This window comes from Oncorhynchus mykiss, chromosome 19 (assembly GCF_057628025.1).
Source record: "Oncorhynchus mykiss isolate SJ-2025 chromosome 19, ASM5762802v1, whole genome shotgun sequence".
Taxonomy (NCBI): domain Eukaryota; kingdom Metazoa; phylum Chordata; class Actinopteri; order Salmoniformes; family Salmonidae; genus Oncorhynchus; species Oncorhynchus mykiss.
The window spans coordinates 37,789,103-37,815,362 of NC_143040.1; the positions used below are offsets into that span (position 1 = coordinate 37,789,103).

Sequence of the window (26,260 nt, forward strand, 5' to 3'; positions counted from 1 at the left end):
GATTGGTCGAAAGAACAGACGAATGGTGGTCGATCAAGATTGTTTTTAGTCGGGACAGCCCTAATGCATTTTAATCTGAGTCTCAGCCTCATTATGCTACCGTGGAATAGCCCTGTGGCAAAATATTACTTGTAAAGAGTCTATTCCTTATGGACCCTGGTCAAAAGTAGTGCACCATATAGGGAATGCAGCCTACTTGCTCTTTTTGCACTGAGGCTCTGACTCAGTGGTCTCCGAATCATTCAGGACAAAAGGGGAACCTGTCACTCGTTGATCCTGTTCCTGCATTGTCAAAAGGGAAAGGCAAGAGAGAGGACAATGAGAGAGAACAACTATGAGTCACAATAACCTTCTTCGGGAAAAAGGGCCAAAAGTGAAAAATATTACATTTTCAATTTCTGTCACAGCTAGTCAGTCGACCTAAGAGTAAAAAATATATAATACGAGGGGGAAAAAAGGCACATTTATTGTAGTCCAAATCTTTCTGGGCATCACTTTCATTGCCATGGCAACACATTATGATAATCACAATCTGGATGTGTATCTGAGGCATAGTGTTTGTGCAGAGTATTCTACGATCATCTTCCCAATGCACAAAGATACAGACCCCTCTGCAATTGCATTTACAGTTTGAAGAGATGGACTTTTCCAATGGTGAGAGTGGTGACGATGTAATGCAATGGAATACAATGCAACTGTCCTCTGGTTTGTATAAGAATACTGAAACTGTCCCAGTTCTTCCATGGCCTGCATATTCACCAGACATGTCACCCTCTGAGCATGTTTGGGATGCTCTGGATCAACAGCGTGTTCCAGTTCCCGCCAAATATCCAGCAACTTCACACAGACATTGAAGAGGAGTGGGAGAACATTCCACAGGCCACAATCAACAGCCTGATCAACTCTATGCGAAGGAGCTGCATCAGGCAAATGGCGGTCACACCACATACTGACTGTTTTTCTGATCCACCTTATCTGTGAGGTATCTGTGACCAACAGATGCATATCTGTATTCCCAGTCATGTGAAATCCATAGACTAGGGCCTAATGAATGTATTTCAGTTGACTGATTTCCTTATATGAACTGTAAATTGTTGCGTTTATATTTTTGTTCAGTACATATTACTCAGGCATATCACATATCATATGCTATCCCCCTATTCAGTAGTTGACTGTGGCTGCATCTTCAGCACAACAACTTTTTTTTTAATTCTGCAGGACTTTGGGGCCAAATATACCATGTGTGGCTTTTATAAAATATGAGATATTTATTGTTACCGAAGAGTAGCTTAGAGAACAATCAATAGCTGCACCTATTCTGTTCCTGGAGGCAGGCAAGGCCGAGATGAGGGCAGTAGGCAACCTACAGTTGTCTATAATATATATATAATACATGTTATAGGCCTCGTTGTATGGTAGGCTACACTGATTGTACAAGGTACTGGTGACCGAAAACTGTGCAAAATATATTTGGTAGAACTTAAAACACCACATGACTCAGTAGTTGTTTCTCCAAAAGGTGGTAGGCTACTGTTTAGCCTAGACAGCAACCATTTAGCAAACACACACCTTAAAATAGACAGCTGCAGCTGCTCATATCCTGCACAGTGGCAGGATATATACAGTAATTTACTTGTCTGACCGACCACGCACACTTCAGGGTGAGAACACTATTGCATTGGCCAGGGAGAATTAAACACCATGTTATATTATAGCATGTTCTTCTGTATGCTTATTACATGATAAGGTTGTTCAGAAATCCAAATTATGAACAATTCTGTAGATGCGGTTCCGCTATAGCTATAAAATATATGTATATAAAAAATAAAAAAAACAATGTGCATGCGTCACTGTATTTATGAAGAAATACCTCTATCAATTTCCGGGAATGGGAGAGGCGTGGCTTGAGAAGACCATGGCAGACGCATTGCCTTGGCCTATTTTGCTTAACAGCAGAAATCATATGGAGTGGGTTTTGCAGTGTTTGTTTTTCATGGAAGGGTTTCTGCCATATGAAATATTTGCACAATAACACGATTTCCCCCTAACCTTTCAGTAGGCGATCGGGTGTAGACTAGTAGAGCCATGACAAAGTGGACCGCACGTTGCAGCTAATTACACAACCCCCTGTCGGGTTTATTAACCCAACCAACCAAGGAAAAGCCGTTAATATAGTCTAGGCTTGTACCGTCAACCATAATTACCTAATCCATGAGACGGTCGAGCGTTTCTTAATTTAAACAGCGAATACCCTTGCAGCCAATGGGGCATGGCGGTGAAAGCGAACGCACATTTGATGTCGGCTATAGGCTGGCTATTTGACGTGGAGGAGTGAGAATCCCCCCCTAGACAGCACCAAAAAAAATCTAAGTAAAAAAACAAAAACATGCTGCGTCCTACTTCTGAACAACCCTTGCTGAACCTCCGCCTCCTCTCCGTCCCCACCGCCAGCCAGCTCAGCGCTATTTACGAGAAGGCAGCCCTTTGTTACAGAAAACGGATTATCCAGTCACTAATTCCATGGCACATTACAACAAAGTGAGACAACAATGCACCCCATAATGGCTACACAAGTACCACGACAAAAGTAAGGATAATATAAACCGCGCAGCTAGGGCTGCTCAACTTATCAACATGGTTAATAGCCTACGTCATAGGAACTGATATTGCTTCCTATGTTTATGAAAATCCCCATATTAAGCAATAAAACACACACAGGTATCAACAGCTGATCAACAATCTTTATGTTCAATATGCATAGAAGCCTATGTAATGAAATGGTAAACTTTGTTTACAACTAATGTCATCCATTCACTTGCATGTTTCTTGGTTCACATTTACCGATCAAAAAGCCGGATATATAAATAAATCAAAGTTGCTATCCGATCACTTACCGTGCTTGTCATGTTTCTGCGATGCCCCAACAATCACCCACCACCAACCAGTGCAGCAACTATCCCCAGACCCACGCGCCCAGCAGTGCAATCGAACCGAGACGACAGCATACATCTCTAGCGTGGAGTCATTCTATGCTGACCTCACTATTATTTTTCAAGCCAAAGGTAGATCGATGTCGTTAGAAAATAAGTGCTATCCAGTCCGAAATGGGGCACTGATCTGCAAAAATGTGGACATTATTGCGTTAGGATTGCACAAATAGCCCACATGCACACAACAAACACACCACTGCCATATGCGGCCTTTTCTCTCTCAATGTAGAACGCTCTCTCAAACGTTCTCTTTCAGTTTGTCTTGTGATCCCCTCCAGTCTGTTCGCCACACCTACTTCCACGACCATATATGGCTTTCATCTTGTATGCGAGGCGCTGCAATTCACTGGGCAAACTCCACTCAGGTCCATGCAGGGAAATTCTGTCAGTCGGCTACTGATACAAAGAGGGGCCCTTATTTAAATCCCATCAATATTAAAAATGTCTGGGGCGTGCCTCGCATTAGTTCCAAGTTAGAGAGAATATGTCTACCTACTCTCAGTATTCATTATCAGTATTCATTAACATTATTACAGCATTATTGCACACCCATCACACCCACACACACTCATGAGTACACTAACATCTAGACTTTACAAACTGTTGAGTAAACAGTCCATCAGCAGAACCCCACAATCCAACTGCAGCTGCCTTTTTCAAGATGCATTGAGAAAAAGCAGCAAGACATTTTCGGGGTGACACTATGAGATGTCATATCTATGATCTCATACACACTGATCTCAGTGAATCAGCAGGTAGACTCATTCATTCTGTCAGTCATTGATAGAAAGATGACCTGAGATTTAGGAATAAAGCAGTTGAGATTGAGTTTCCCGCACAGCTTTCAAAGGCTGCTGTTCTCTACTGTTTGCTAACGCTGCTGTGTGAATGCAGACTGGCTGCACAACTGGGGTGCCTAGCGAATAGCAGTGACCATGACCAAGCATGTTCCAGCTGACAGAAAGGAGACACTGCCAGTCCCTCTGTGTCAGGGTATGCTCTGCCCTCTGCTATCTCTGCTGTACCTTAAAATAACGCTACAAAGCCTGAAAACATTCATGCGTGCTATTCGGTGCATAAGAAATATACACGCCTTGCTATGTGAGAGTGCGTGGGATACGTATGATTGTGTGTGTTATGGTTTTGAATCAAAGTCATGTTCATATCATATCCACTCTTTCAATCTTTCATTGGTTGTAGAAATAAGATGCAAATCTACCCTCGAAAGAGAAATTATGTTTGGCACTTGGCATAACCATTATTGGCACATGGCATATCCATTAGTGATTATTGTGATTTTGCTTTTGTAAATGTTTGTAGGTCTATGTAGCCAAATTGTATCTATGATCTTATGCGATCATTCATGTTTTTGGTATGTTGTTTTTTATATCTGAGAATTAACCAATGATATCAGGCCACACCCAGCCATGATTACAGACACCTGTGTGTGTCCTTTGACACTATATAAACTAGTCACCCCGCAGTGTTTGTCATTATACCCTGATGAAGACAGCTTGTCTGTAGAAACGTTGGTTATTCGGTTATTCAATTACTGCATCTGAGCCCTTAGAGTGTGTGGCTCTCCTGTTCAAGTGTTCTACTCTGCTAGCCAGCAATTCGCCTAAATAGGTGTGTTTTTGTTTTTTTTGCCTCTAGATATCCATTGACGTAGTTATAATTGTCTGTCATTAAACTGGTCATATTTAAACTGTTAATAAAATGAAGACTATAGTCTAGTCCACTCTTCTGTGCAGGACCGTACAGTAGCTCAGGTGTGTTGTTACAGACTGATGGACACTTTCTGGTCTGCGTATCAAAGTAGGGTAGGGGAGGTATACGCAGTATCAATTAATACGGCTAATGGAACAGATCAGAATGTTTAACTTACAATGTTGACAAACTATTATGTGTTCACATTCTGAGCGCAGCAATATGCACACAGCGGTAGTCCTGCGCAATTTGCGGGAAAAAAACTGTTCTAAAATGCTTCAAGAACTGAGATGGACATATCCGTTAGAAATGTATAAAGAGGTCAATTCTAAAGATGCAACAACTATCACGGGTTGCTAATATGACTAGGATAATGCATTTGGCTTCTAGACAATGAAAGAAAGTTGAAAGAAAACCAATAAGTACAGGAATGCATTAAAGGAAGTCTGTAAAATAATTGCATCCACGTTTCTATGGTGGGATTTTTGCTATAGGCTACTTTGAAGCAAGGTAAGACATGCTTCATAATATGAAGTAAAACGTCCAGGTTTCAAACAATTAAGGTTCAGGAAAAATATAGTGATAGGCCTAACCGTGATAGGCCTAACCGTCTTCTGGTTGATGGAAAAACTTTCACAAAAACTAACTAGCTACAAAGTAGCCTATGCCTGCACCTGGCAGAATGATAGCATTAATATTTGCATCAATCCAGTGGCCATTTGTTTTGCAAACGCCATCTCATGTGGTCTACAGAAACATGCTAACCAAACAACAGTGCTTGGCGACCGTACAGTTAAATTAAAGGGTAACTACACACAAAAAATCGAATTTTCTTAGATTTTTTATTTTTTTTACCCAGACCTCAAAAGTGTTCTCCTGATGTGGTTTGAGCATTGTTGTGGACTTAGAACATCCAATTTAGTTGTTTTTCTATTTAAAAAGTGTGACTTTGAGAGCGAAAACCTGGAAAATAATTTGGTACAAATCTGAAACCTGTGAATTTCTGATTCAATAATTGGCATACTATTAGCCCACTTGCATAGTAGACTACAGCTTGGGTTGGCCTGACTGTGAAAAACCAATAGGCCCATGGGATTCATCATTTTAGGTCCTTCAGAGTGTATTGCTAGGTTTCCATCCAATTGATGACAGATTTTCATGTGAATACTCTAGAATTTGCATAAAGAAAATATGAGCATTTTCCCACCAGTGGTGTTTCCACCAAATTGACTATTTGCAGATAAAAATCCCCGCATGATGTGCATCGATCATCATGTCACCAGAATAAGACCCTCGATATTTATTGGAAAGGAGAATCAAGATCACAATACTTACACCACCCTGTTTAGTTCATCATTTATTTAATCTGTAGACTAATAAACTACACGATTTCCCGAGTTCACCAGCGACCACGCACCATATAATCGCGTGACTCCAAGTTTACTTAGATATATATATATATGATGGTTATTATATCGATATTTGCGCATAAATGCCTTTCCACTGCCATTTCTCTCATGATAAATTTTACCGACACAAAAAGATCACACCATGTCGAAAGAACAAAGTATCTGTAGGCATTTATAAAATTGTACCGAAACTTCCAGTTCCCATCACAGCTGTCGTGATTTTTTTGTATATGACTTTACTTTCATAAAAACTGTGGATGTCAAACAGGTCGCCTTCGCAGGGCGGGCCGTTTTGGAAATGTTAGGCATATTAGAGTACACCCACCCGCTTCTCCAGGCACAACTAGGGAGGTGCACAAGGCTACTCATCATCGTGCAGCAACCATTGGCATCCGAGCTATATCGAACCACGCGAATCTGTATCTAGCCTAGACTACTGCATATAAATGCTAGATCCATCAGCAGGACCTCCATGAAGATTCATTGAGATGTGATTTTTTTTTTTAGATGCAACCATTGTCGCTGACATATGCAGCAGGGAGTGGACAATAACGATGAATCTTGAATCTTATATTGACACCTTGGCTTTTTTTTAAACCATAGAGCAGTTTAAAAACACGAATAAGTTGTTACGTTACTACACACATGAATTAAAGCAATGTAGGTTATACGTTACCTTGTAGGCTAGTATGCATCGCTGGCACACTTTGTAGTTTGCATTTTCTCCCTCTTCAGAAACAGAAAACTTTTTTTTTCTGCTCTTCGAAGCGTCACTTCCTACTCTTGCTGCCGAAGTCATTGCATGATGATTGTGAACGTAACTATAGCATTAAACTGTATTGTGAGTTGTTGCGATGCCAACTAAACTACGCTAATCTCTTCAAGTATTGCGACAGAGATACAAAATAAAAATAAACAAAAAAGATCTAGAATTTATGAGAAACCATGGCGCATACCATTTCAATACATTTAACGATACCCTACTGTAGGTGACGCAAATGCTCAATCGCAAAGAGTTGAGGAAAAGAAAGTGTCAACCACCACACCTCCGTTCCGCCAGCAAGAATAAGCAAGACCTAGCAAGGATAATCCCCGAGCTCGGCGATTCTCCTTCAAAATAAAAGCAATACAATTGTCATAATTATTAACATTTTATGAGAAAATGTTACAGACTTGAATTTTGTTTAACAATTTAAAAAAAGGAAATAAGGCCAACGCCTTTATAGCACAAATAATATTATAGCGTTGGCATTATTGTTACAGCATTCAAATTAATGATTACTAGACAGTTATCATGGTAACAGCAGTAAAACAATTCAAACACATTATTTATAATAATAGTAACAACAATATTAATAATATTGTTACAATTATAATAATACACTTTAGAAAACACTTAAATCCCATTGTTAATTAGCCCATTGATATTGGACGATGTTCACTACGTTTTTCATGTTGGACAGGCATACAGTGTGATCAGAAAGTATTCATACTTTTATTTTTCTATTTATTTCACCTTTATTTAACCAGGTAGGCCAGTTGAGAACAAGTTGGTGCAAAGGAGCAAAATAAATAACAGTATGGGGGATGAGGTAGTTGGATGGGCTATTTACAGATGGGCTAAGTACAAGTTCAGTGATCTGTGAGCTGCTCTGACAGCTTGTGCTTAAAGTTTGTGAGGGAGATAAGAGTCTCCAGCTTCAGTGATTTTTGCAGTTCGTTCCAGTCATTGGCAGCAGAGAACTGGAAGGAGAGGCGGCCAAAGGAGGAATTGGCTTTGGGGGTGACCAGAGAGATATACCTGCTGGAGCGTGTGCTACGGGTGGGTGCTGCTATGGTGACCAGTCAGCTGAGATAAGGCGGGGCTTTACCTAGCAAAGACTTATAGATGACCTGGTGGGTAGTATATGGGGCTTTGGTGACAAACGGATGGCACTGTGATAGACTGCATCCAATTTGCTGAGTAAAGTGTTGGAGGCTATTTTGTAGATGACATCGCCGAAGCCAAGGATCGGAAGGATAGTCAGTTTTACGAGGGTATGTTTGGCAGCATGAGTGAAGGATGCTTTGTTGCGAAATAGGAAGCCGATTCTAGATTTAATTTTGGATTGGAGATGCTTAATGTGAGTCTGGAAGGAGAGTTTACAGTCTAACCAGACACCTAGGTATTTGTAGTTGTCCACATAATCTAAGTCAGAACCGTCCAGAGTAGTGTTGCTGGATGGGCAGGCAGGTGTGGGCAGCGATCGGTTGAATAGCATGCATTTAGTTTCACTTGCATTTCAGAGCAGTTGGCCACGGAAGGAGAGTTGTATGGCATTGAAGCTCGTCTGGAGGTTAGTTAACACAGTGTCCAAAGAAGTGCCAGAAGTATACAAAATGGTGTCGTCTGCGTAGAGGCGGATCAGAGAATCACCAGCAGCAAGAGCGACATCATTGATGTATACAGAGAAAAGAGTCGGCCTGAGAATTGAACCATGTGACACCCCCATAGAGACTGCCAGAGGTCCGGACAACAGGCCCTCCGATTTGACACACTGAACTCTGTCTGAGAAGTAGTTGGTGAACCAGGCGAGGCAGTCATTTGAGAAATCAAGGCTGTTGAGTCTGCCGATAAGAATGTGGTGATTGACAGAGTCAAAAGCCTTGGCCAATACAGTTGCACAGTATTGTGTCACGTCCTGACCTTAGTTCTTTTTTTATGTCTCTATTTTGGTTTGGTCAGGGCGTGAGTTGGGGTGGGCATTCCATGTTATTCATTCTATGTTTTGTTCTGTGTGTTGTATTTCTATGTGTTTGGCCTGGTATGGTTCCCAATCAGAGGCAGCTGTCAATCGTTGTCTCTGATTGAGAACCATACTTAGGTAGCCTGTTCCCACCTGTGTTTGTGGGTAGTTGTTTTCTACCTTGCAGAACTGTTTGGTTATTGTTTTTGGTCAGGTGTTTGTATTTATTAAACGCATTATGAATACTTACCACGCTGCACCTTGGTCCTCTTCTGCTTCTCCCGATGACATTTGTTACATATTGTCTCTTATCGATGGCGGTTATGATATCGTTTAGAACCTTGAGCGTGGCTGAGGTGCACCCATCACCAGCTCGGAAACCAGATTGCATAGCGGAGAAGGTATGGTGGATTCGACATGGTCGGTGATCTGTTTTGTTAACTTGTCTTTTGAAGACCTTAAAGGTAGGATAGATATAGGTCTGTAGCAATTTGGGTCTCCCCCTTTGAAGAGGGGGATGAGTGTGGCAGCTTCCCAATCTTTGGGGATCTCAGACGATACGAAAGAGGTGGACAGGGTTTGCATCAATTTTGGCAGAATTTTAGAGAGGGTCCGGATTATCTAGCCTGGCTGATTTGTAGGGGTCCAGAGTTTGCAGCTCTTTCAGAACATCAGCTATCTGGATTTGGGTGAAAGAGAAATGGGGGAGGCTTGGGCAAGTTGCTGTGGGGGGGTGCAGGGCTGTTGACCGGGTAGGGGTAGCCAGGTGGAAAGCATGGCCAGCTGTAGAAAAATGCTTATTGAAATTCTCAATTATCATGGCTTTATTGGTGGTGACAGTGTTTCCTAGCCTCAGTGCAGTGGGCAGCTGGGAGGTGCTCTTATTCTCCATGGACTTTACAGTGTCCCATAACTTTTTGGAGTTTGTGCTACAGGATGAGAATTTCTGTTTGAAAAAGCTAGCCTTTGCTTTCCTAAATGTCTGTGCATATTGGTTCCTAACTTCCCTGAAAAGTTGCATATCGCGGGAGCGCCCCTTGACTTATTCCTAGTTTTGTTACAGCCTGAATTCAAAATTGATTAAATATACTTTTTTCTCACCCAATACCCCATAATGACAAAGTGAACATGTTTTTATACATTTTTTGCACATTTTTTGAAAATGAAATACACATCTCATTTACATAAGTATTCACATGTTAGAATCTCCTTTGGCAGCTGTGAGTCTTAATGTAAGTCTCTAAGATCTTTGCACATGGATTGTATAATATTTGCACATTATTCTTTTTAATAGTCTTCAAGCTCTGTCAAGTCGGTGGTTGATCATCACTAGACAGCCATTTTCAAGTCTTGCCTTAGATTTTCAAGCTGATTTTAAGTCAAAACTGTAACTAGGCCACTCAGGAACATTCAATGTCATCTTGGTTAGCAACTCCAGTGTACATTTGGCCTTGTTTTAGGTTATTGTCCTGCTGAAGTGAGTGTCTGTTGGAAAGCATACTGACCCAGGTTTTCCCTGTGCTTAGCTCTATTCCATTGAATTTTATCCTAAACTTCCTAGTCCTTGCCGGTGGCAAGCATACCCATAACATGATGCAGCAACCACCATGCTTAAAAATATGAAGTGGTACTCTGATGTGTTTGTCACACCATCTGTTTTACATATCGTTGTACTTGTCTCCACCCCCCCCTACAGGTGTTGCCCATTATCCCCAGTGTATTTATATCTGTGTTCTGTTTGTCTGCCAGTTTGTCTTACCAGCATGTTTTGCCGTCTCCGTGCTTTCTCAAGTTCTGTTTCCTAGTTTCCCCGTTTCTGACCGTTCTGCCTGCCCTGACCCCGAGCCTGCCTACCGTTCTGTACCTGTCTGACTCTGACCCGTTTTCGAACCTCTGCCTGTCCTGACGCCGACCCTGCCTGCTGTTCTGTACCTTATTGACTCTGCCCTGGATTACGGACATCTGCCTGCCTTTGACCTGTCTTTTACCTAACCCCGGTTTGGGTCAATAAACATCTGACTCTAGCTGTCTGCATCTGGGTCTTATCCTGAGTTCTGATAGTGTTGTGTAGGATTTGCCACAAACATAATTCTTAGTATTCGGAATATAAAGTACATTTCTTTGCCATTTTTTTTTTTTTTTGCAGTTTTGCTTTAGTGCCTTATTATAAACAGGATGCATGTTTTGGAATATTTTTATTCTGTGAAGTAACTACAATGTTGATCCATCCACAGTTTTCTCTTATCACAGCCATTCAACTCTGTAACTGTTTTAAAGATACCATTGGCCTCATGGTGAAATCCCTGAGTGTTTCCTTAAGAAGGATGTCTGTATCTTTGTGACTGGGTGTATTGATACACCACCCAAAGATTAATAACTTCACCATGCTCAAACGGATATTCAATGTTTGTTTTATTTTTACCCATCTACCAATAGGTGCCCTTTGCGAGGCATTGGAAATCCTCCCTGGTCTTGGCAGTTGCATCTGTGTTTGAAATTCACTGCTCGACTGTGGGACAGAAAGATTTCGGCTGTGTGGGGTACAGAGATGAGCGACACACCACTGTAACACGTAATATTTTAGAGAACATTGCTGAAGAAGCGAACTCCTTCCTCTGCTACTCTTTTGTCAGCATGAAGCTACAATAGACTTTTCCATGGGAGCTGTGAAGCGGGTTGTAGCCTATTGTGTTCATGAATCTGTTTATTAAAGGATGTGAAACAATGTGTATGTTTACAGCTTTTCACTAAATTTATGGCTATAAATATTGTATATACATTACTTCATATGCTCCTGAGTGGCACAGCGGTTGAAGGCACTGTATCTTAGTGCTTGAGGTGTCACTACAGACCCTGGTTTGAATCCAGGCTGTATCACAACCGGCTGTGATTGGGAGTTCAATAGTGTGGCGCACAATTGGCCCAGCGTCAGCCGGTGTAGGCTGTCATAGTAAACAAGAATTGGTTCTTAACTGACTTGCCTAGTTAAATACATGGGCAGAGTATTGTGTGTGTGTATATACAGTATCTCCCTCACTAGCTTTAAGCACCAGCTGTCAGAGCAGCTCACAGATTACTGCACCTGTACATGGCCCATCTATAATTTAGCCCAAACTACCTCTTTCTGTATTTGTTTATTTTGCTCCTTTGCACCCCATTATTTCTACTTTGCACATTCTTCCACTGCAAATCTACCATACCAGTGTTTTACTTGCTACATTGTATTTACTTTGCCACAATGGCCTTTTTTTCCCTTTACCACCCTTATCTCACCTCATTTGTTCACATTGTATATGGACTTATTTTTCTACTGTATTGACTGTTTTACTCCATGTGTAATTGTGTCAAACTGCTTTGCTTAATCTTGGCCAGGTTGCAATTGTAAATGAGAACTTGTTCTCAACTTGCCTACCTGGTTAAATTTAGGTGAAATATCTATACAAGCTCTCAGTAATTTATTGGGTAAATCACCAACGTTTTGGCATAACTGTGCTTCAAGATAATGTTATGAATGCTTGAACCAGGTTATATAGTGCTATTAGCGCAACCAAAAAGTCTCAAAACATAATTCCACTTTGACATTATGGGATATTATGAGTCAGCCAATGACAAATCTCAATTTTAAATTCAGGCTGTAACACAACAAAAAGTGGGAAAAGTAATGTGGTGTGAATACTTTCTGAAGGCACTGTATTGCAGTGTAACACAATTTCCTGTAGCCTACACTGAGTCGCAGTAAAAGCGGAGTCAGTTCTTTCCAAATCCACAGAGTTTCCCAGAACTTCACTGCTCATTCTGCAGCCCTTACAGAGTGGCCTATCAGCCTATATCCAATCCGTTTTTCATGTTGGACACCAAAAATACACTACTGTTTAAAAGTTTGGGGTCACTTAGAAATGTCCTTGTTTTTGAAAGAAAATCACTTTTTTGTCCATTTAAAATAACATCAAATTGATCAGAAATACAGTGTAGACATTGTTAATGGCACGTTGTGTTAGCTAATCCAAGTTAATCATTTTAAAAAGCTAATTGATCATTAGAAAACCCTTTTGCAATTATGTTAGCACAGCTACCGGTGCACAGCATCAGCTAACACTGTTGACGTTGAGACTGGTGTTTTGCAGGTACTATTTAATGAAGCTGCAAGTTGAGGACTTGTGAGGCATCTGTTTCTCAAACTAGACACTCTAATGTACTTGTCGTCTTGCTCAGTTGTGCACCAGGGCCTCCCACTCTTTCTTTTCTGGTAAGAGACAGTTTGCCCGGGTCCGCTGGAAAGTTATTTGTTTCTGGCCATTTTGAGCCTGTTATCAAAACCCACAAATGCTCCAGATACTCAACTAGTATAAAGAAGGCCAGTTTTATTGCTTCTTTAATCAGGACAACAGTTTTCAGCTGTGCTAACATAATTTAAAAAGGGTTTTCTAATGATCAATTAGCCTTTTAAAATTATAAACTTGGGATTAGCTAACACAACGTGCCATTGGAACACAGGAGGGATGGTTGCTGATAATGGGCCTCTGTACGCCTCTGTAAATATACCATTAAAAATCTGCCATTTCCAGCTACAGTAGTCAGGGGCATTAATATGGAGTAGATCCACCCCTTTGCTGCTATAACAGTCTCCACTCTTCTGGAAAGGCTTTCCACTAGATGTTGGAACATTGATGCAGGAACAGCAGCATTAGTGAGGTTGGGCACTGATGTTGGGGGGATTAGGCCTGGCTTGCAGTCGCCATTCCAATTCAGCCCATACGTGTCCGATGGGGTTGAGGTCAGGGCTCTGTGCAGGCCAGTCAAGTTCTTCCACACCGATCTAGACAAATAATTTCTGTATGGACCTTGCGCAGGGGCATTGCCATTCTGAAACAAGAAAGGGCCTTCCCCGAACTGTTGCCACAAAGTTGGAAGCATAGAATTGTCTAAAATGTCATTGCATGCTATAGCATTAAGATTTCCCTTTACTGGAACTAAGGGGCCTAGCCCGAACCATGAAAAACAGCCACAGACCATTATTCCACCTTCACCAAACTTTACAGTTGGCACTATGCATTGGGGCAGGTAGTGTTCGCCTGGCATCCGCCAAACCCAGATTCATACGTCGGACTGTCAGATGGTGAATCGTGATTCATCACTCCAGAGAACGCGTTTCCACTGCTCCAGAGTCCAATGGAGTCCAACTCCAGCCAAAGCTTGGCATTGCGCATGGTGATCTTAGGCTTGTGTGCGGCTGCTCGGCCATGGAAACCCACTTCATGAAGCTCCTGACGAACAGTTCTTGCACTGACGTTGCTTCAACAGGCAGTTTGGAACCCTGTACTGAGTGTTGCAACTGAGTACAGATGATTTTTACGCACTATGCGCTTCAGCAATCGGCGGTCCCGTTCTGTGATCTTGTGTGGCCTACCACTTTGCGGCTGAACCGTTGTTGCTCCTAGACGTTTCCACTTCACAGTAACAGCACTTACAGTTGACAGGGGCAGCTCTAGCAGGGCAGAAATTTGACGAACTGACTTGTTTGAAAGGTGGCATCCTATAACAGTGGCACGGTGAAAGTCACTGAGCTCTTCAGTAAAACCATTCTACTGCCATTGTTTTTCTATGGAGATTGTATGGCTGTGTGCTGTCAGCAACAGATGTGACTGAATAGCCGAATTCACAAATTTGAAGCTTTGTCCACATACTTTTGTATATATTGTGTATATACTGCAAAGTACACAATTTTCTGTACCTTGAATCACAGTAAAAGGGGGGGTCCATTTGACCCAGGTGTCACACCCTGATCTGTTTCACCTGTCCTTGTGATTGTCTCCACCCCCTCCAGGTGTTGCTTATTTTCCCTGGTATATTTATCCCTGTGTTTCCTGTCTCACTGTGCCAGTTTGTCTTGTATGTTCAAGTCAACCAGTGTGTTGACTGTTCCATTCTTGTCTACTAGTCCTCCCCGTTTTGGCCTTTCCCTGTTTTCTGGACTCCATTCTATTCTGCCTGCCCTGACCTCGAGCCTGCCTCCCATTCTGTACCTCTGGATCTCTGAACTGGTTTTGACCTTTTGCCTGTCCACGACCATTCTCTTGCCTACCCCTTTTGGGTTGTTAATAAACATCTTGGACTCTAACCATCTTCCTCCTCCTATGTCTGCATCTGGGTCTCGCCTTGTGCCCTTATACCAGGAGCACTTGTAGTTTCCAAATCCACAAAGTGTACACTCGTTCTACAAAAAAAACATTGTTTATTCAAAAAGTCGAGATGATATTTGTTCAAAAAAGCTTATTCATTACAAATATTTCAATTAATTGAATTAAATACTTTTTGTGAAATTGATCAACAGTAAAACAGAAGTTTTAAATAATATGCAAGATCCTCTACATCTCATGGGTATCAACCCAGTGGGCACAAACTGCTTGAATCAACATTGTCATTTTAAGAAAGAAAAAGTGGGGGTGATACTAACCTGTAGCAACACGATCTTACTGGGATACTTGGAGCGGCAGGTAGCCTAGTGGTTAGAGCATTGGACTAGTAACCGAAAGGTTGCAAGACCAAATCCTCAAGCTGACAAGGTAAAAATCTGTCGTTCTGCCCCTGAACAAGGCAGTTAACCCACTGTTCCTAGGCTGTTGTTGAAAATAAGAATTTTTTTCTTAACTGACTTGCCTAGTTAAATAAATAAATAAAAATATAAATACTGCCTCAAAAAATATATTTTATTTGTCTAACCAGAACACTTGACCTGATGCACGTTTTGGCAAGTAAAGGCTGGCTGATTTAAATGAGTGAAGTCTGCAGCCGTCTCATCATTAGGATAATGTGGGTCATTTACAGGTATGCCAGTCAGTTAACACTCCATCTACTGATCACATTATTTCCAGTGTTTCACTTAAGCAGTTAGCTTCTCACCGAATCACCTGCTAATAGTCATAATTTGTCACCTCCAGTACAGGGCAAGCCAAGAGTACAAGACTAGTATAGAATGGTGTTTTATTTCAAACTGGAAGCAAACAAAGAGGAAGCTAAAATAGTTAATTTATTGTTTTGTAATTAGTCAGTCAGTAAACAGTTAAAGCGACAGAACAAAAGTGCAGACTGAACCCTGGTTTTATGGACACAAACAATCAATTGTTTTTCCTGTACAGTGCTATATTTGTACATTTGTCCATTTGTATATTTGTCCAGGCACTCTACATTAAGCTGTTTGACCACAGTAGATGTCCTGCAACACTTTATATAACCTCGTTCATGGTTCAAAATCATTTTGCACTGTGAAATATGTAGCGTTATGTCCAATATAAAAACACACTGCATTTCAGCTGATAGGCCACTATTTAAGGTCTGCAAAATGAGCACTGACGCTTCTCTGGGCGAAAACTCTGTGGATTTGGAAACTAGAAGTTGTCCTGAGTAGAATGGGCCCGTCTTTTACCGTGACACAATGGACTGGGAATTATGTATGTATGTCTAATATGGAACAAAGATTGTGTTTAAGCTGATTGGCCACTCTTTAACTAGAAGCGCTCCTGAGTTCAGTGGACCCCGCCCCTTTAATTGCAACACAACAGAAAGAAAATGTTGTACAGTGAAATAAATGATAGGGTATGCACCAAAAAACATTGTTGACCTTTAGGAAAAAAGACATATCTTCTAGAATAATTGTTATTATTCTTTGTATGATAACTAGTGAACAGTATATCGATAATATATTGATAATTGTGCAAATTTTCCATTACTTAAATGAAGCATGAGACAGAGGAACGTGTAGCATTGGGGAAAGTAGTGGTACGTGTTGATTGTATGGGGTGCCAATGGGGCCTCGGAGAGGCAGTTTGAGGTTTCCAGGGTTAGAGTAGTGTAGAAGTTGTCATATGCTGAGGCAGTGAAGAAAGTAGAGGAAGATGGGTCAAGGGGGAGGGATCCTGAGAGGAGTGGTGTGAGTGGTAGATCTGTACCAGTACAGAGTGAAACACCAACAAGTGATATATGTTTCAATAATATTTGATTTTTGGCATTTATAGTAATGGTCATCAACTGTACTGTAAGTAGCAGAAAATAGAGGTTGTGGTGGCAGCTGCAGAGAGGTGTGGTGTATGGTCATTTTTGTTTTGTTTTTGTGAGTGTATTAGATGGTAGAGTATTTTTAGTCAAACATTTTTGTTGTTGTTGATATTTTAAATGTAAAAATGATATAAGTATAAGGTAGTTATACTTATAAGTTAAGGGAGTTATACTCCAGTCTAGTAGGTGGCGGTGATGCAACATTTATTGGATGCCAACCGCCATTAAACCTAATCGAAGAAGAAAGACTTCAATAAAAACAACGTTTACTTCTGCCATTTTGACGAGAGAATATGTTGCTTGTGCAGAGAGTGGTGCTTAACTCCCGACCTGGTATGTGTTGACTTCTCAGCTGTGTGATATATTTTATAATTATCATATAGCGGTCAATTGTACCCTAGCGCGTGTATGAATGAAAATAGTTGTTAACTTTTTTTGAAACGACTGGTCAATGATTAGCATCGCATTAATGGCGTTACGGCATTCACACCCAAGTCGGAACTAAACTCGAACATGTACAACTTGCTATCTGGTTGTAGTTATACACGTGCCGCTTTCAAGCAGGTTAGTATGTCGAAATTGTCCTAGTTCCAACTAGTACGTGAATGCAGCATAACTTCGTCAAAAGTTCCTGACTGCAACTCTTGTATGGGTAGGATTGCAAATAAATGCGTACAAAAAAAAACGGTTTCCAAACGGACATCTTTGGTTGGGTCCCTTGTCCATTTTATTAGCTGTAAAGATAAAAACACTGCAATATTTACATACAGTTAGCTGTAATTAGCATAGGTGGTCGTCCAAACGCAAGCAGATGGCGCTATTGAGTCAAATTAATTATAGTGGGCAGAAAAAGCAAGGTGGGCGGAGCCATATTTCCGTTAGGGAACACCTACTCAAATTCCTGTGTGCAATATCGCAATTCTCCCTTGCGTTCCTGAACGCAATTTTTTAGAATGATAGCTTTGGAAACAGCACTTTGGAGATCAAATGTTTAATCAATGAGAGAATATGCAGAATGTTGACCAAATTCCTTCTACTGTCGGCCACTGGGGTTCCTCATCACCATATGTGGTAGTGAGAGGAAACACCAACCGGATGCTTCACATTTATAAATCCGGTCAAATATCTTGCTAATTGTTCTTGCTCATTGCGATTTCAGACAGAACAATGTCATTATAGTCATCTGCATGCCTTTTGGCTACGTAAGCGCGAAATTCCAATGCGACGTGAGCACGGTAAACACTATCAAAGATTATTTAATGGCGTTCGAGGGAATGGCTGCGGTTTTACACGCCTCCTGACTAATTGTGCTCTAGCCTAATGGTTAAAGCGTTGGGCCAGTAACCGAAAAATTGCTGGATCGAATGTAAAACTCTGCCCCTGAACAAGTCAGTTGTAATTTAGAATTTGTTCTTTGTTTTTAACCGACTTGCCTAGTTACTTAGATAGATAGATAGATATATATATATATCTATCTATCTATCTATCTCTCGACCCTGGGTTTATAGACCCTGCGCACAGCCGACAGCGCGCCGGACCTCGGGGTCGAGGGTTCGAGACCAGCTCCCTGCTGTTTCATTACAATATTAACTGCATTGTTGGGATTTTTTTTTCTTAAAGCATGTTAAAATCTACACTTGTATTCAGCGCATGTGACAACCTCAGTTTAATGGTGTAGGGGCTTTACTACTATAGCCCATAAATGCATTCATATAAGGTAAAAAAAAACTTATTTTTTTGGTTAAGGAAAAATTGTGTGGGACTTTATACCCTTTAGGTTAAACCCTTTAGGTATAAACTAGGCAAGTAGGTTAAGAACATTCTTATATACAATTTCGGCCTACTGGGGAACAGTGGGTTAACGGCTTTGTTCAGGGGTAGAAGGACAGATTTTTACTTTGCTGGATCAAATCCCTTAGTTGCCAATCTTTTGGTTGCTGGCCCAATGCTCTAACCACCTGCCACCCCAAATAAGAGAGGTCAGGAAATATTTGTTTTTAACATTTAACCCCTTTTTTTTTGTTGCATAAAACTACCTCATACTTCCTTTTGTTTTGTATGGTTACCTTCAGATGAGTCCTGTGACACTTGTGGGGGTCGTAGAGAAACTGAGAACATCATCGCGTTTGTGACTCTTTCCAGAGTGAACCTTAACCTAATTATCATAACCTGCTGCATAAATGATCCTAACTTCAAGTCAGTTATGACCAGGGGTTGCAACCTAAATTATTTTCCAATTGCTCCGTCCGGAGCAGAACCCTCAGAATGGCTCTTCTATGTTTGTGTTTTACAGGGACTGATGGAGAGCCAGTCCCTGGTAATTTCCGTGTGGAAGAGGCGATTGTAGGACCTTTTCTGAAAGAAGGACAAGTCCTTGTCCGGACCCTCTTCCTGTCTGTTGACCCTTACATGGTGATGCATGGCTAGAAAAGCTGAAATTTGTCTGCACTTTGCTGACTATCAAATGTGCATGAAATAAACAAAATGGGACCATTAGTAACCTACGATAAGTTTCCTATTTTATATAGGCTATATAAAGATATGGTTAGCACCTGCATGAAATGCAATTATAGGCATACAAACAGCCATTTTACTTTCACAAGTGCCCAGTTAAGTTATGGTAAGGTACCCTAAACAAATACACTGTTCATAATGACATTCCATATTCGTCTTGTAGCGATGTCGCATGAACGAAGACACAGGCGCTGAGTACCTGGCTCCATGGGGGCTGTCTGAGTGTGTGGACGGTGGAGGCGTCGGGGTGGTTGAGTTAAGCCGCTGCGATGGCCTCTCTGTGGATGACATGGTCACCTCGTTCAACTGGCACTGGCAGACACAATGTTTGATGGATGAAAAGCTCTTACAGAAGGTAGGTTTAGTTTATCATCCATCCACTAGTTTATCTATCTATCCTACATTATAAACTGGGTAGTTCGAGCCCTGAATGCTGACTTGCTGACAGCTGTGGTATATCACCATATATCACAGGTATGATTTTTTTTGTGTGTTTTTTGTTTTTGTTACTGCTCTAACCAGATTATAATGGCAATAAGGCACCTCGGGAGTTTGTGGTGAATAGGGCCAATATACCACAGCTAAGGGCTATTCTTAAGACAAAACGGAGTGCCTAGATGTCTTAAGAATAGCCCTTAGCTGTGGTATATTGGCCATATACAGTTGACGTCGGAAGTTTACATACAGTTAGGTTGGAGTCATTAACTTGTTTTTCAACTACTCCACAAATTTCTTGTTAACAAACTATAGTTTTGGCAAGTCAGTTAGGATATCTACTTTGTGCATGACACAATACATTTTTCCAACAATTGTTTACAGACAGATTATTTCACTTATAATTCACTGTCACAATTCTAGTGAGTCAGAAGTTTATATGCACTAAGTTGACTGCCTTCAAACAGCTTGGAAAATTCCAGAAAATGTAATGGCTTTAGAAGCTTCTTATAGGCTAATTGACATCATTTGAGTCAATTGGAGGTGTGGCTGTATTTCAAGGCCTACCTTCAAACTCAGTGCCTCTGTGCTTGACATAATGGGAGAATCAAAATAAATCAGCCAAGACCTCCGAAAACAAATGGTAGCCCTCCACAAGTGTGGTTCATCCTTGGGCGCAATTTCCAAATGCCTGAAGGTACCACGTTCATCTGTACAAACAATAGTATGCAAGTAAACCCCATGGTACCACGCAGCTGTCATACTGCTCAGGAAGGAGATGCTTTCTGTCTCCTAGAGATGAACGTACTTTGGTGCGTAAAGTGCAAATCAATCCCAGAACAACAGCAAAGGACCTTGTGACGATGCTGGAAGAAACGGGTACAAATATCTATCCACAGTAAAACGAGTCCTATATCGACATAACCCGAGAGGCCGCTCAGCAAGGAAGAAGCCACATGGGGACTAGGATTGAACTTTTTGGAGAAATGTCCTCTGGTCTGATGAAACAAAAATAGAACCATAAAGACCATTGTTATGCTTGGAGGTAAAAGGGGATGCTTGCAAGCCGAAGAACACCATCCCAACCGTGAAGCACGGTGGTGGCAGCATCATGTTGTGGGGGTGCTTTGCTGCAGGAGGGACTGGTGCACTTCACAAAATAGATGGAGTTATGAGGATGGAAAATTGTGGATATATTGAAGCAACATCTCAAGACATCAGTCAGGAAGTTAAAGCTTGGTCGCAAATGGGTCTTCCAAATGGACAATGACCCCAAGCATACTTCCAAAGTGGTGGCAAAATGGCTTAAGGACAACAATGTCAAGGTATTGGAGTGGCCATCACAAAGCCCTGACCTCAATTCCTGTAATTTGTGGGAAGAACTGTTAACGCGTGTGCGCGCAAAGAGGCCTACAAACCTGACTCTGTTACACCAGCTTTGTCAGGAGTGGGCCAAAATTCACCCAACTTATTGTGGGAAATTTGTATAAGGCTACCTGACACGTTTGGGATAGGGGGCAGCATTTTCACGTTCGGATGAAAAGCGTGCCCAGAGTAAACGTCCTGCTACTCAGGCCCAGAAGCTACATGTTATTTGTAGTATTGGATAGAACACTCTGAAGTTTCTAAAACTGTTTGAATGATGTCTGTGTATAACAGAACTCGTATGGCAGGTGAGAACCTGAAATCCAACTAGGAAGTGGGAAATCTGAGGTTTGTAGCTTTTCAACTCATTGCCTATCAAATATATTGTCTATGGGGTCATATTGCACTGCCTAAGGCTTCCACTAGTTGTCAGTCTTTAGAACCTTGTTTGAGGCTACTACTGAAGTGGGGGCGAATGAGCTGATCACACGCGCACCCATGAGCGACCTGCGTTCTATTTGCATTTCTAAAGAGAAAGGAATTCTCCAGTTGGAACATTATTGAAGATGTATGTTAACATCCTAAGGATTGATTCTATACATCGTTTGACATGTTTCTACGAAATAACGTTTTGAACTTTTGCCTGGACTTGCCCGCGCATTGTGAGTTTGGATTTGTTTACTAAACACGCTAACAAAAGGAGGTATTTGGACATATTATGGACATTATCGAACAAATCAAACATTTATTGTGGCACTGGGATTCCTGGGAGTGCATTCTGATAAATATTCACTTACCTTTGGTCATAATTATTTTTCTGACTTACTGACTCCACAACATGGCAGGTATCTGCATGGCTTGTTTGTGTCTGAGCGCCGTACTCAGATTATTGCATGGTTTGCTTTTTCTGTAAAGCTTTTTTGAAATCTGACAGCGGTTGCATTAAGTATATCTATAATTCTGTACATAATAGGCTCTCGGCTGTTTGAGGCACAACATTACTGACTGTAAAGTGCCAATGTAAACTAAGGTTTTTGGATATAAATATAAACTTTATTGAAGTCCTATGAGTGCCATCTGATGATCATCAAAGGTTAGTGATGAATTTTTATTTCTTTGCTTTTTGTGACTCCTCTCTTTGGCTGGAAAATGGCTGTTTTTTGTGACTAGGCTCTGACCTAACATAATCATATGGTGTGCTTTCGCTGTAAAGCCTTTTTGAAATCTGACACGATGGTAGATTAACAAGAAGTGAAGCTTTTAATTTGGTGTATTGCACTTGTGAATGTATGACAGTTAAATGTTTCTGAATTTCGCGCTCTGCCTTTTCAGCGGATGTTGTCGAGGGTTTCCGCCTTAACAAGTTAAACAATTTAATGGCAATGCTACCAAGTACTCAGTATGTAAACTTCTGACCCACTGGGAATGTGATGAAAGAATTAAAAGCTGAATTAAATAATCTCTATTCTGACATTACAATGAAGTGGTGCGCCTAACTGACTTAAGACAGGGTTTTTGCTTAGTATATCGGTCTAGTGCCCTTTTCATACTACTGAGATGAGCAGATCCACCATAGTTTCTGAAATCGTGCCTATATAGGAAGGAGCCTGTACAGTATAGCTATGTTCTTGGACTGTTTTGTTTTTCTAAAATTATCTAAGTTTTCTACAGGTTGAGCCACAGCTGGTTGATGGACACATATCCTACTTCCTGGGTGCAGTTGGCATGCCTGGTCTCACCGCACTATTGGGTGTTAGAGAGAAGGGTCATGTGACCGACGGAGCCAATCAGACCATGGTGGTCAGTGGAGCTGCAGGGGCTTGTGGGTCCGTAGCTGGGCAGGTAAACACAAGCATGTTACAGTAACCTGATCTCGTTAAACATGGTAGGGTCTCTTTGAATAGTGGTTGTCATTTGTCTATCCTCACATTCTCTATACTTGCCCCCAAAACACTTGCGTTCCAAGGTCCCTCTGACATTTTCCATCAATGCGTTTTACAAGGGTGAGGTGATGGGACGCAAGAGATGACTTTAAGACTAGCAGGGTTTCTGTGTTCCTCCTGCTCTCCAGATTGGTCGTGTGGATGGCTGTACCAGGGTGGTGGGGATCTGTGGGTCTGATGAGAAGTGCAGAGTCCTTGTGGAGGATCTGGGGTTCTCTGCAGCAGTCAACTACCGTCAGGGGGATGTAGCCACAGCACTGAAAGAAAGTTGTCCTAATGGAGTGGATGTCTACTTTGACAATGTGGGAGGGCCCATAAGCGATGCTGTAATAGCACAGGTAAGCAGGCTTTAGTGTCTTTAGGCGTCTTGACGCAGACAGGATATTGAGATTGGGACTGTGGTTCTATCTGCATTTGTCAGAATTGCATTATTGACCTAGCCTTGTTGTGTTCAATGTTCTCTACCTATATAGTACTCAATTTGTGTCCTCAGACGGCAATCATTTGAAGTGGCTACACTAGTTGTCAGAATAACAACGGGTGTGTGCAGTAGTGTAGGATGATTGGTGCTCCTGCTTCCCATCACTCAGAAGTTATGTAGCAAGATTGCGACGACAGTGCCTGCCGTGGACTTTTTTCCAGTTGCATTGCAGTTTCAAAATCAGTGTAAGAACGCTTTAAAGCCTCAAAAGATAAGATTATCCTAGTCCTTTTGGGCTAGCCACAGCACTCAACTAGCTAGGCAATGTTAGCTGTCTCGCTTTCTAGGACATTCACTCATTTGCTTGTAAACAATATGCTAGTTGGCTACCACGTTCTTCTCAACAGAGTATCTAGCAAGCAACAAGATGCCAAAAAACAGTCAACCACAGGGCAAATCAGATTTGACAATTCACATGGCCAGGAATCTGTTTCGTTTGACTTCAAATCACCAAAAGTGAAATCTCCTATCCAATGTGGCCTTTTTTGTCTGTTCAGACTGCAGGAAAGAACACATTTCAGTAGGATATGCAAAAAAAATGAATTTCAGTCACTTCAAACTGCCAATGTAAACAAGGCTTAAGGGCTTCTTTACACTACTTTGATGACAAACTAGGTCCAGGAGAGACTGGTGTAAGGAGACGGCTCGATTGAAATCTTTAAGATGGCTCCCCCACTACTTCCGACGGTATTGTGGGACACTTACACCATCTAAGTGGTACAGTGTAAAGACAATGGCTCACACCATGTTCCTGCAAGAATTACCTTAAAGACCTTAATTCCCAACCCTCCTCACACCTGATTCAATTAGTGGGGGGGGGGGGGGGCTGCAGTATGGAGCAGTTTTGCTCTGTCCACCCTGATAGTGACTGACACGCATTCCTCTTCCCTTCATTCATCTCCAGATGAACAATGATGGTCACGTGATCCTTTGTGGACAGATCTCCCAGTACAACAAGGACGTGCCCTACCCACCACCTCTCTGTGATGAGACTCGGGAGGCACTGAAAAGTAAAAACATAACCAGGTACTCTATGGTCTGTCTCTCAGGTAACTGAAGGACCATTTGGCGTTGCAGTAGTACTTTACATGATTATGGTATACTTAATATAGTCACTTGTGAAGTGTATTACTAAATATTTGATTAATCTGTAAACGGTTCTAACACATTTGAGATGCCTGAGCTGCTAGTTGGCCCAGTCTGCATCTGTGTTAGAAAGCTCTACTCTATCCCACCAGGGAGCGGTTCACGGTGCTGAACTACATGGAGAAACACGAAGCCGGCATAATCCAGCTCAGTCAGTGGGTCAGAGAGGGGCAGATCAAGGCAAGGCAAAGTCTGTCTGAGTCCATCTTGATGTTTTGTATACTTGGAAGTTCTGAAGTTTAAAACGTAGTAGACCTCTCTCACGAGGGTTCTTCACATTTCTACCAACATGGTGCTACATTTAAGGTCGTTACTTGTGGGGGGGGGGCTTTCAACACCAAACTGATCAAATACAAAAGTCAGTGGCCACTATCTGATATTTTCAGGTTTTTCTGATTGACTGATCAACTGAGTCACCTAATCAGAATAGTTGACTAGTCAGATTTTTCTTTTTGATTGAAGCCTTGATAGCTTTCAAATCTGAGTGTGGAAGTCTCAGTCCGCCCTCTTTACAAATCAGAATGTTGCATAAACTTCATTTGAACTACCTTTTTTTTTTTTTTTTTTTTGCCTGTTGATTTCGCCCTTAGGTGGGTGGAAATTTGAGACAAATTATCCAAAGGTAAGTGTTATTAAAACGACTTTCAGAACGCTTGTCTTTATATTCTGTCGTTTTTGTACTTTCACAACAGATTAAACATTTTGCAACGGAATCCGATTAATGAATACACCCCAGGTGAGGCGCAATACGACTCAAGCGCTTCCGGCTGATTGACAGGAAATGTGCTTCGGTCAGCAATGTTCGGTTACATTCAGCTATTTACATAGTGTGCTTTACATGTGACGGCATCGAGATGCAAGCCGACAGAACCATATACCTACAGGCGCTCTTAAGTTGGGTAAATTATTCTTTCCTGTGGATATTTTTTCTCAAATTATGACCCACAAGGACCAACTGCACAGACAACTGGTAAAATATTAGTTTTTTGAGCACATGGTGAACAGTGGCGCCATGTTGCCAGAAGTAGTTACTCAACCTTCCCCCTCAGCTTGACCCCCATATCTGAGTGTCTTTTTTGCACTATATGATTTTTGTCACTCCATTCTCCCTTCAGGTGTTGGAGACGGTAGTAAATGGCATTGAGAATATGGGAGGTAAGTGTCGCTGGTAATGGTGTAGTTGCACTTAAATGACCATCTTAAAATCAATTTACCACAAACCTGAGAATTGAGCTTTACTTTATTTTGCAGTGGCCTTTTGCTCCATGATGAAAGGAGGAAACATTGGTAAACAGATCATTAAAATATCAGATTGATTCAAATCCCTGGTGGCACCATCAGAAGCTACTGGAATCACAAGCTTTTTTTTTTTTTTACACTACTTCCTGCCTTTGATTTCTATACTGACAATAACTGGATGGACTGAATAAAATTATTTGTAGTTACAACACTGTACTGAATGTCTCTTTTCTTATAACTTTTAATGTAC

At 41.4% G+C, this 26,260-nt stretch overlaps 2 protein-coding genes across 11 annotated transcripts in view; one reads left to right on the forward strand and one right to left on the reverse strand.

Moving 5' to 3' along the window:
• mideasb (mitotic deacetylase associated SANT domain protein b) overlaps positions 1 to 7,173 on the reverse strand; it is a 31,497-nt gene extending 24,324 nt beyond the window's left edge. For 2 of the 5 annotated variants that reach the window (XM_090210945.1, XM_090210943.1), the window contains exon 1: positions 6,786 to 7,173. The gene's annotated coding sequence lies outside the window, so the exon portion shown is untranslated. Of the gene's footprint in view, positions 1 to 1,870; positions 3,272 to 6,785 lie in introns of those variants that run through there. The other 3 variants (XM_036954601.2, XM_021575335.3, XM_090210944.1) reach the window with 2 other exon arrangements.
• Positions 7,174 to 17,106: 9,933 nt separating this feature from the next.
• ptgr2 (prostaglandin reductase 2) lies at positions 17,107 to 26,219 on the forward strand. Of its 6 annotated transcripts, none has more exons than XM_021573128.3 (10): positions 17,107 to 17,220; positions 19,181 to 19,299; positions 19,565 to 19,756; positions 22,873 to 23,043; positions 23,246 to 23,482; positions 24,530 to 24,651; positions 24,864 to 24,951; positions 25,362 to 25,393; positions 25,887 to 25,926; positions 26,023 to 26,219. In XM_021573128.3, exons 1-9 carry the CDS (start codon positions 17,181 to 17,183, stop codon positions 25,900 to 25,902), a joined length of 1,017 nt encoding a protein of 338 aa, XP_021428803.3. In that variant the 5' UTR covers positions 17,107 to 17,180; the 3' UTR covers positions 25,903 to 25,926; positions 26,023 to 26,219.
• The last annotated feature ends 41 nt before the right edge of the window (positions 26,220 to 26,260 follow it).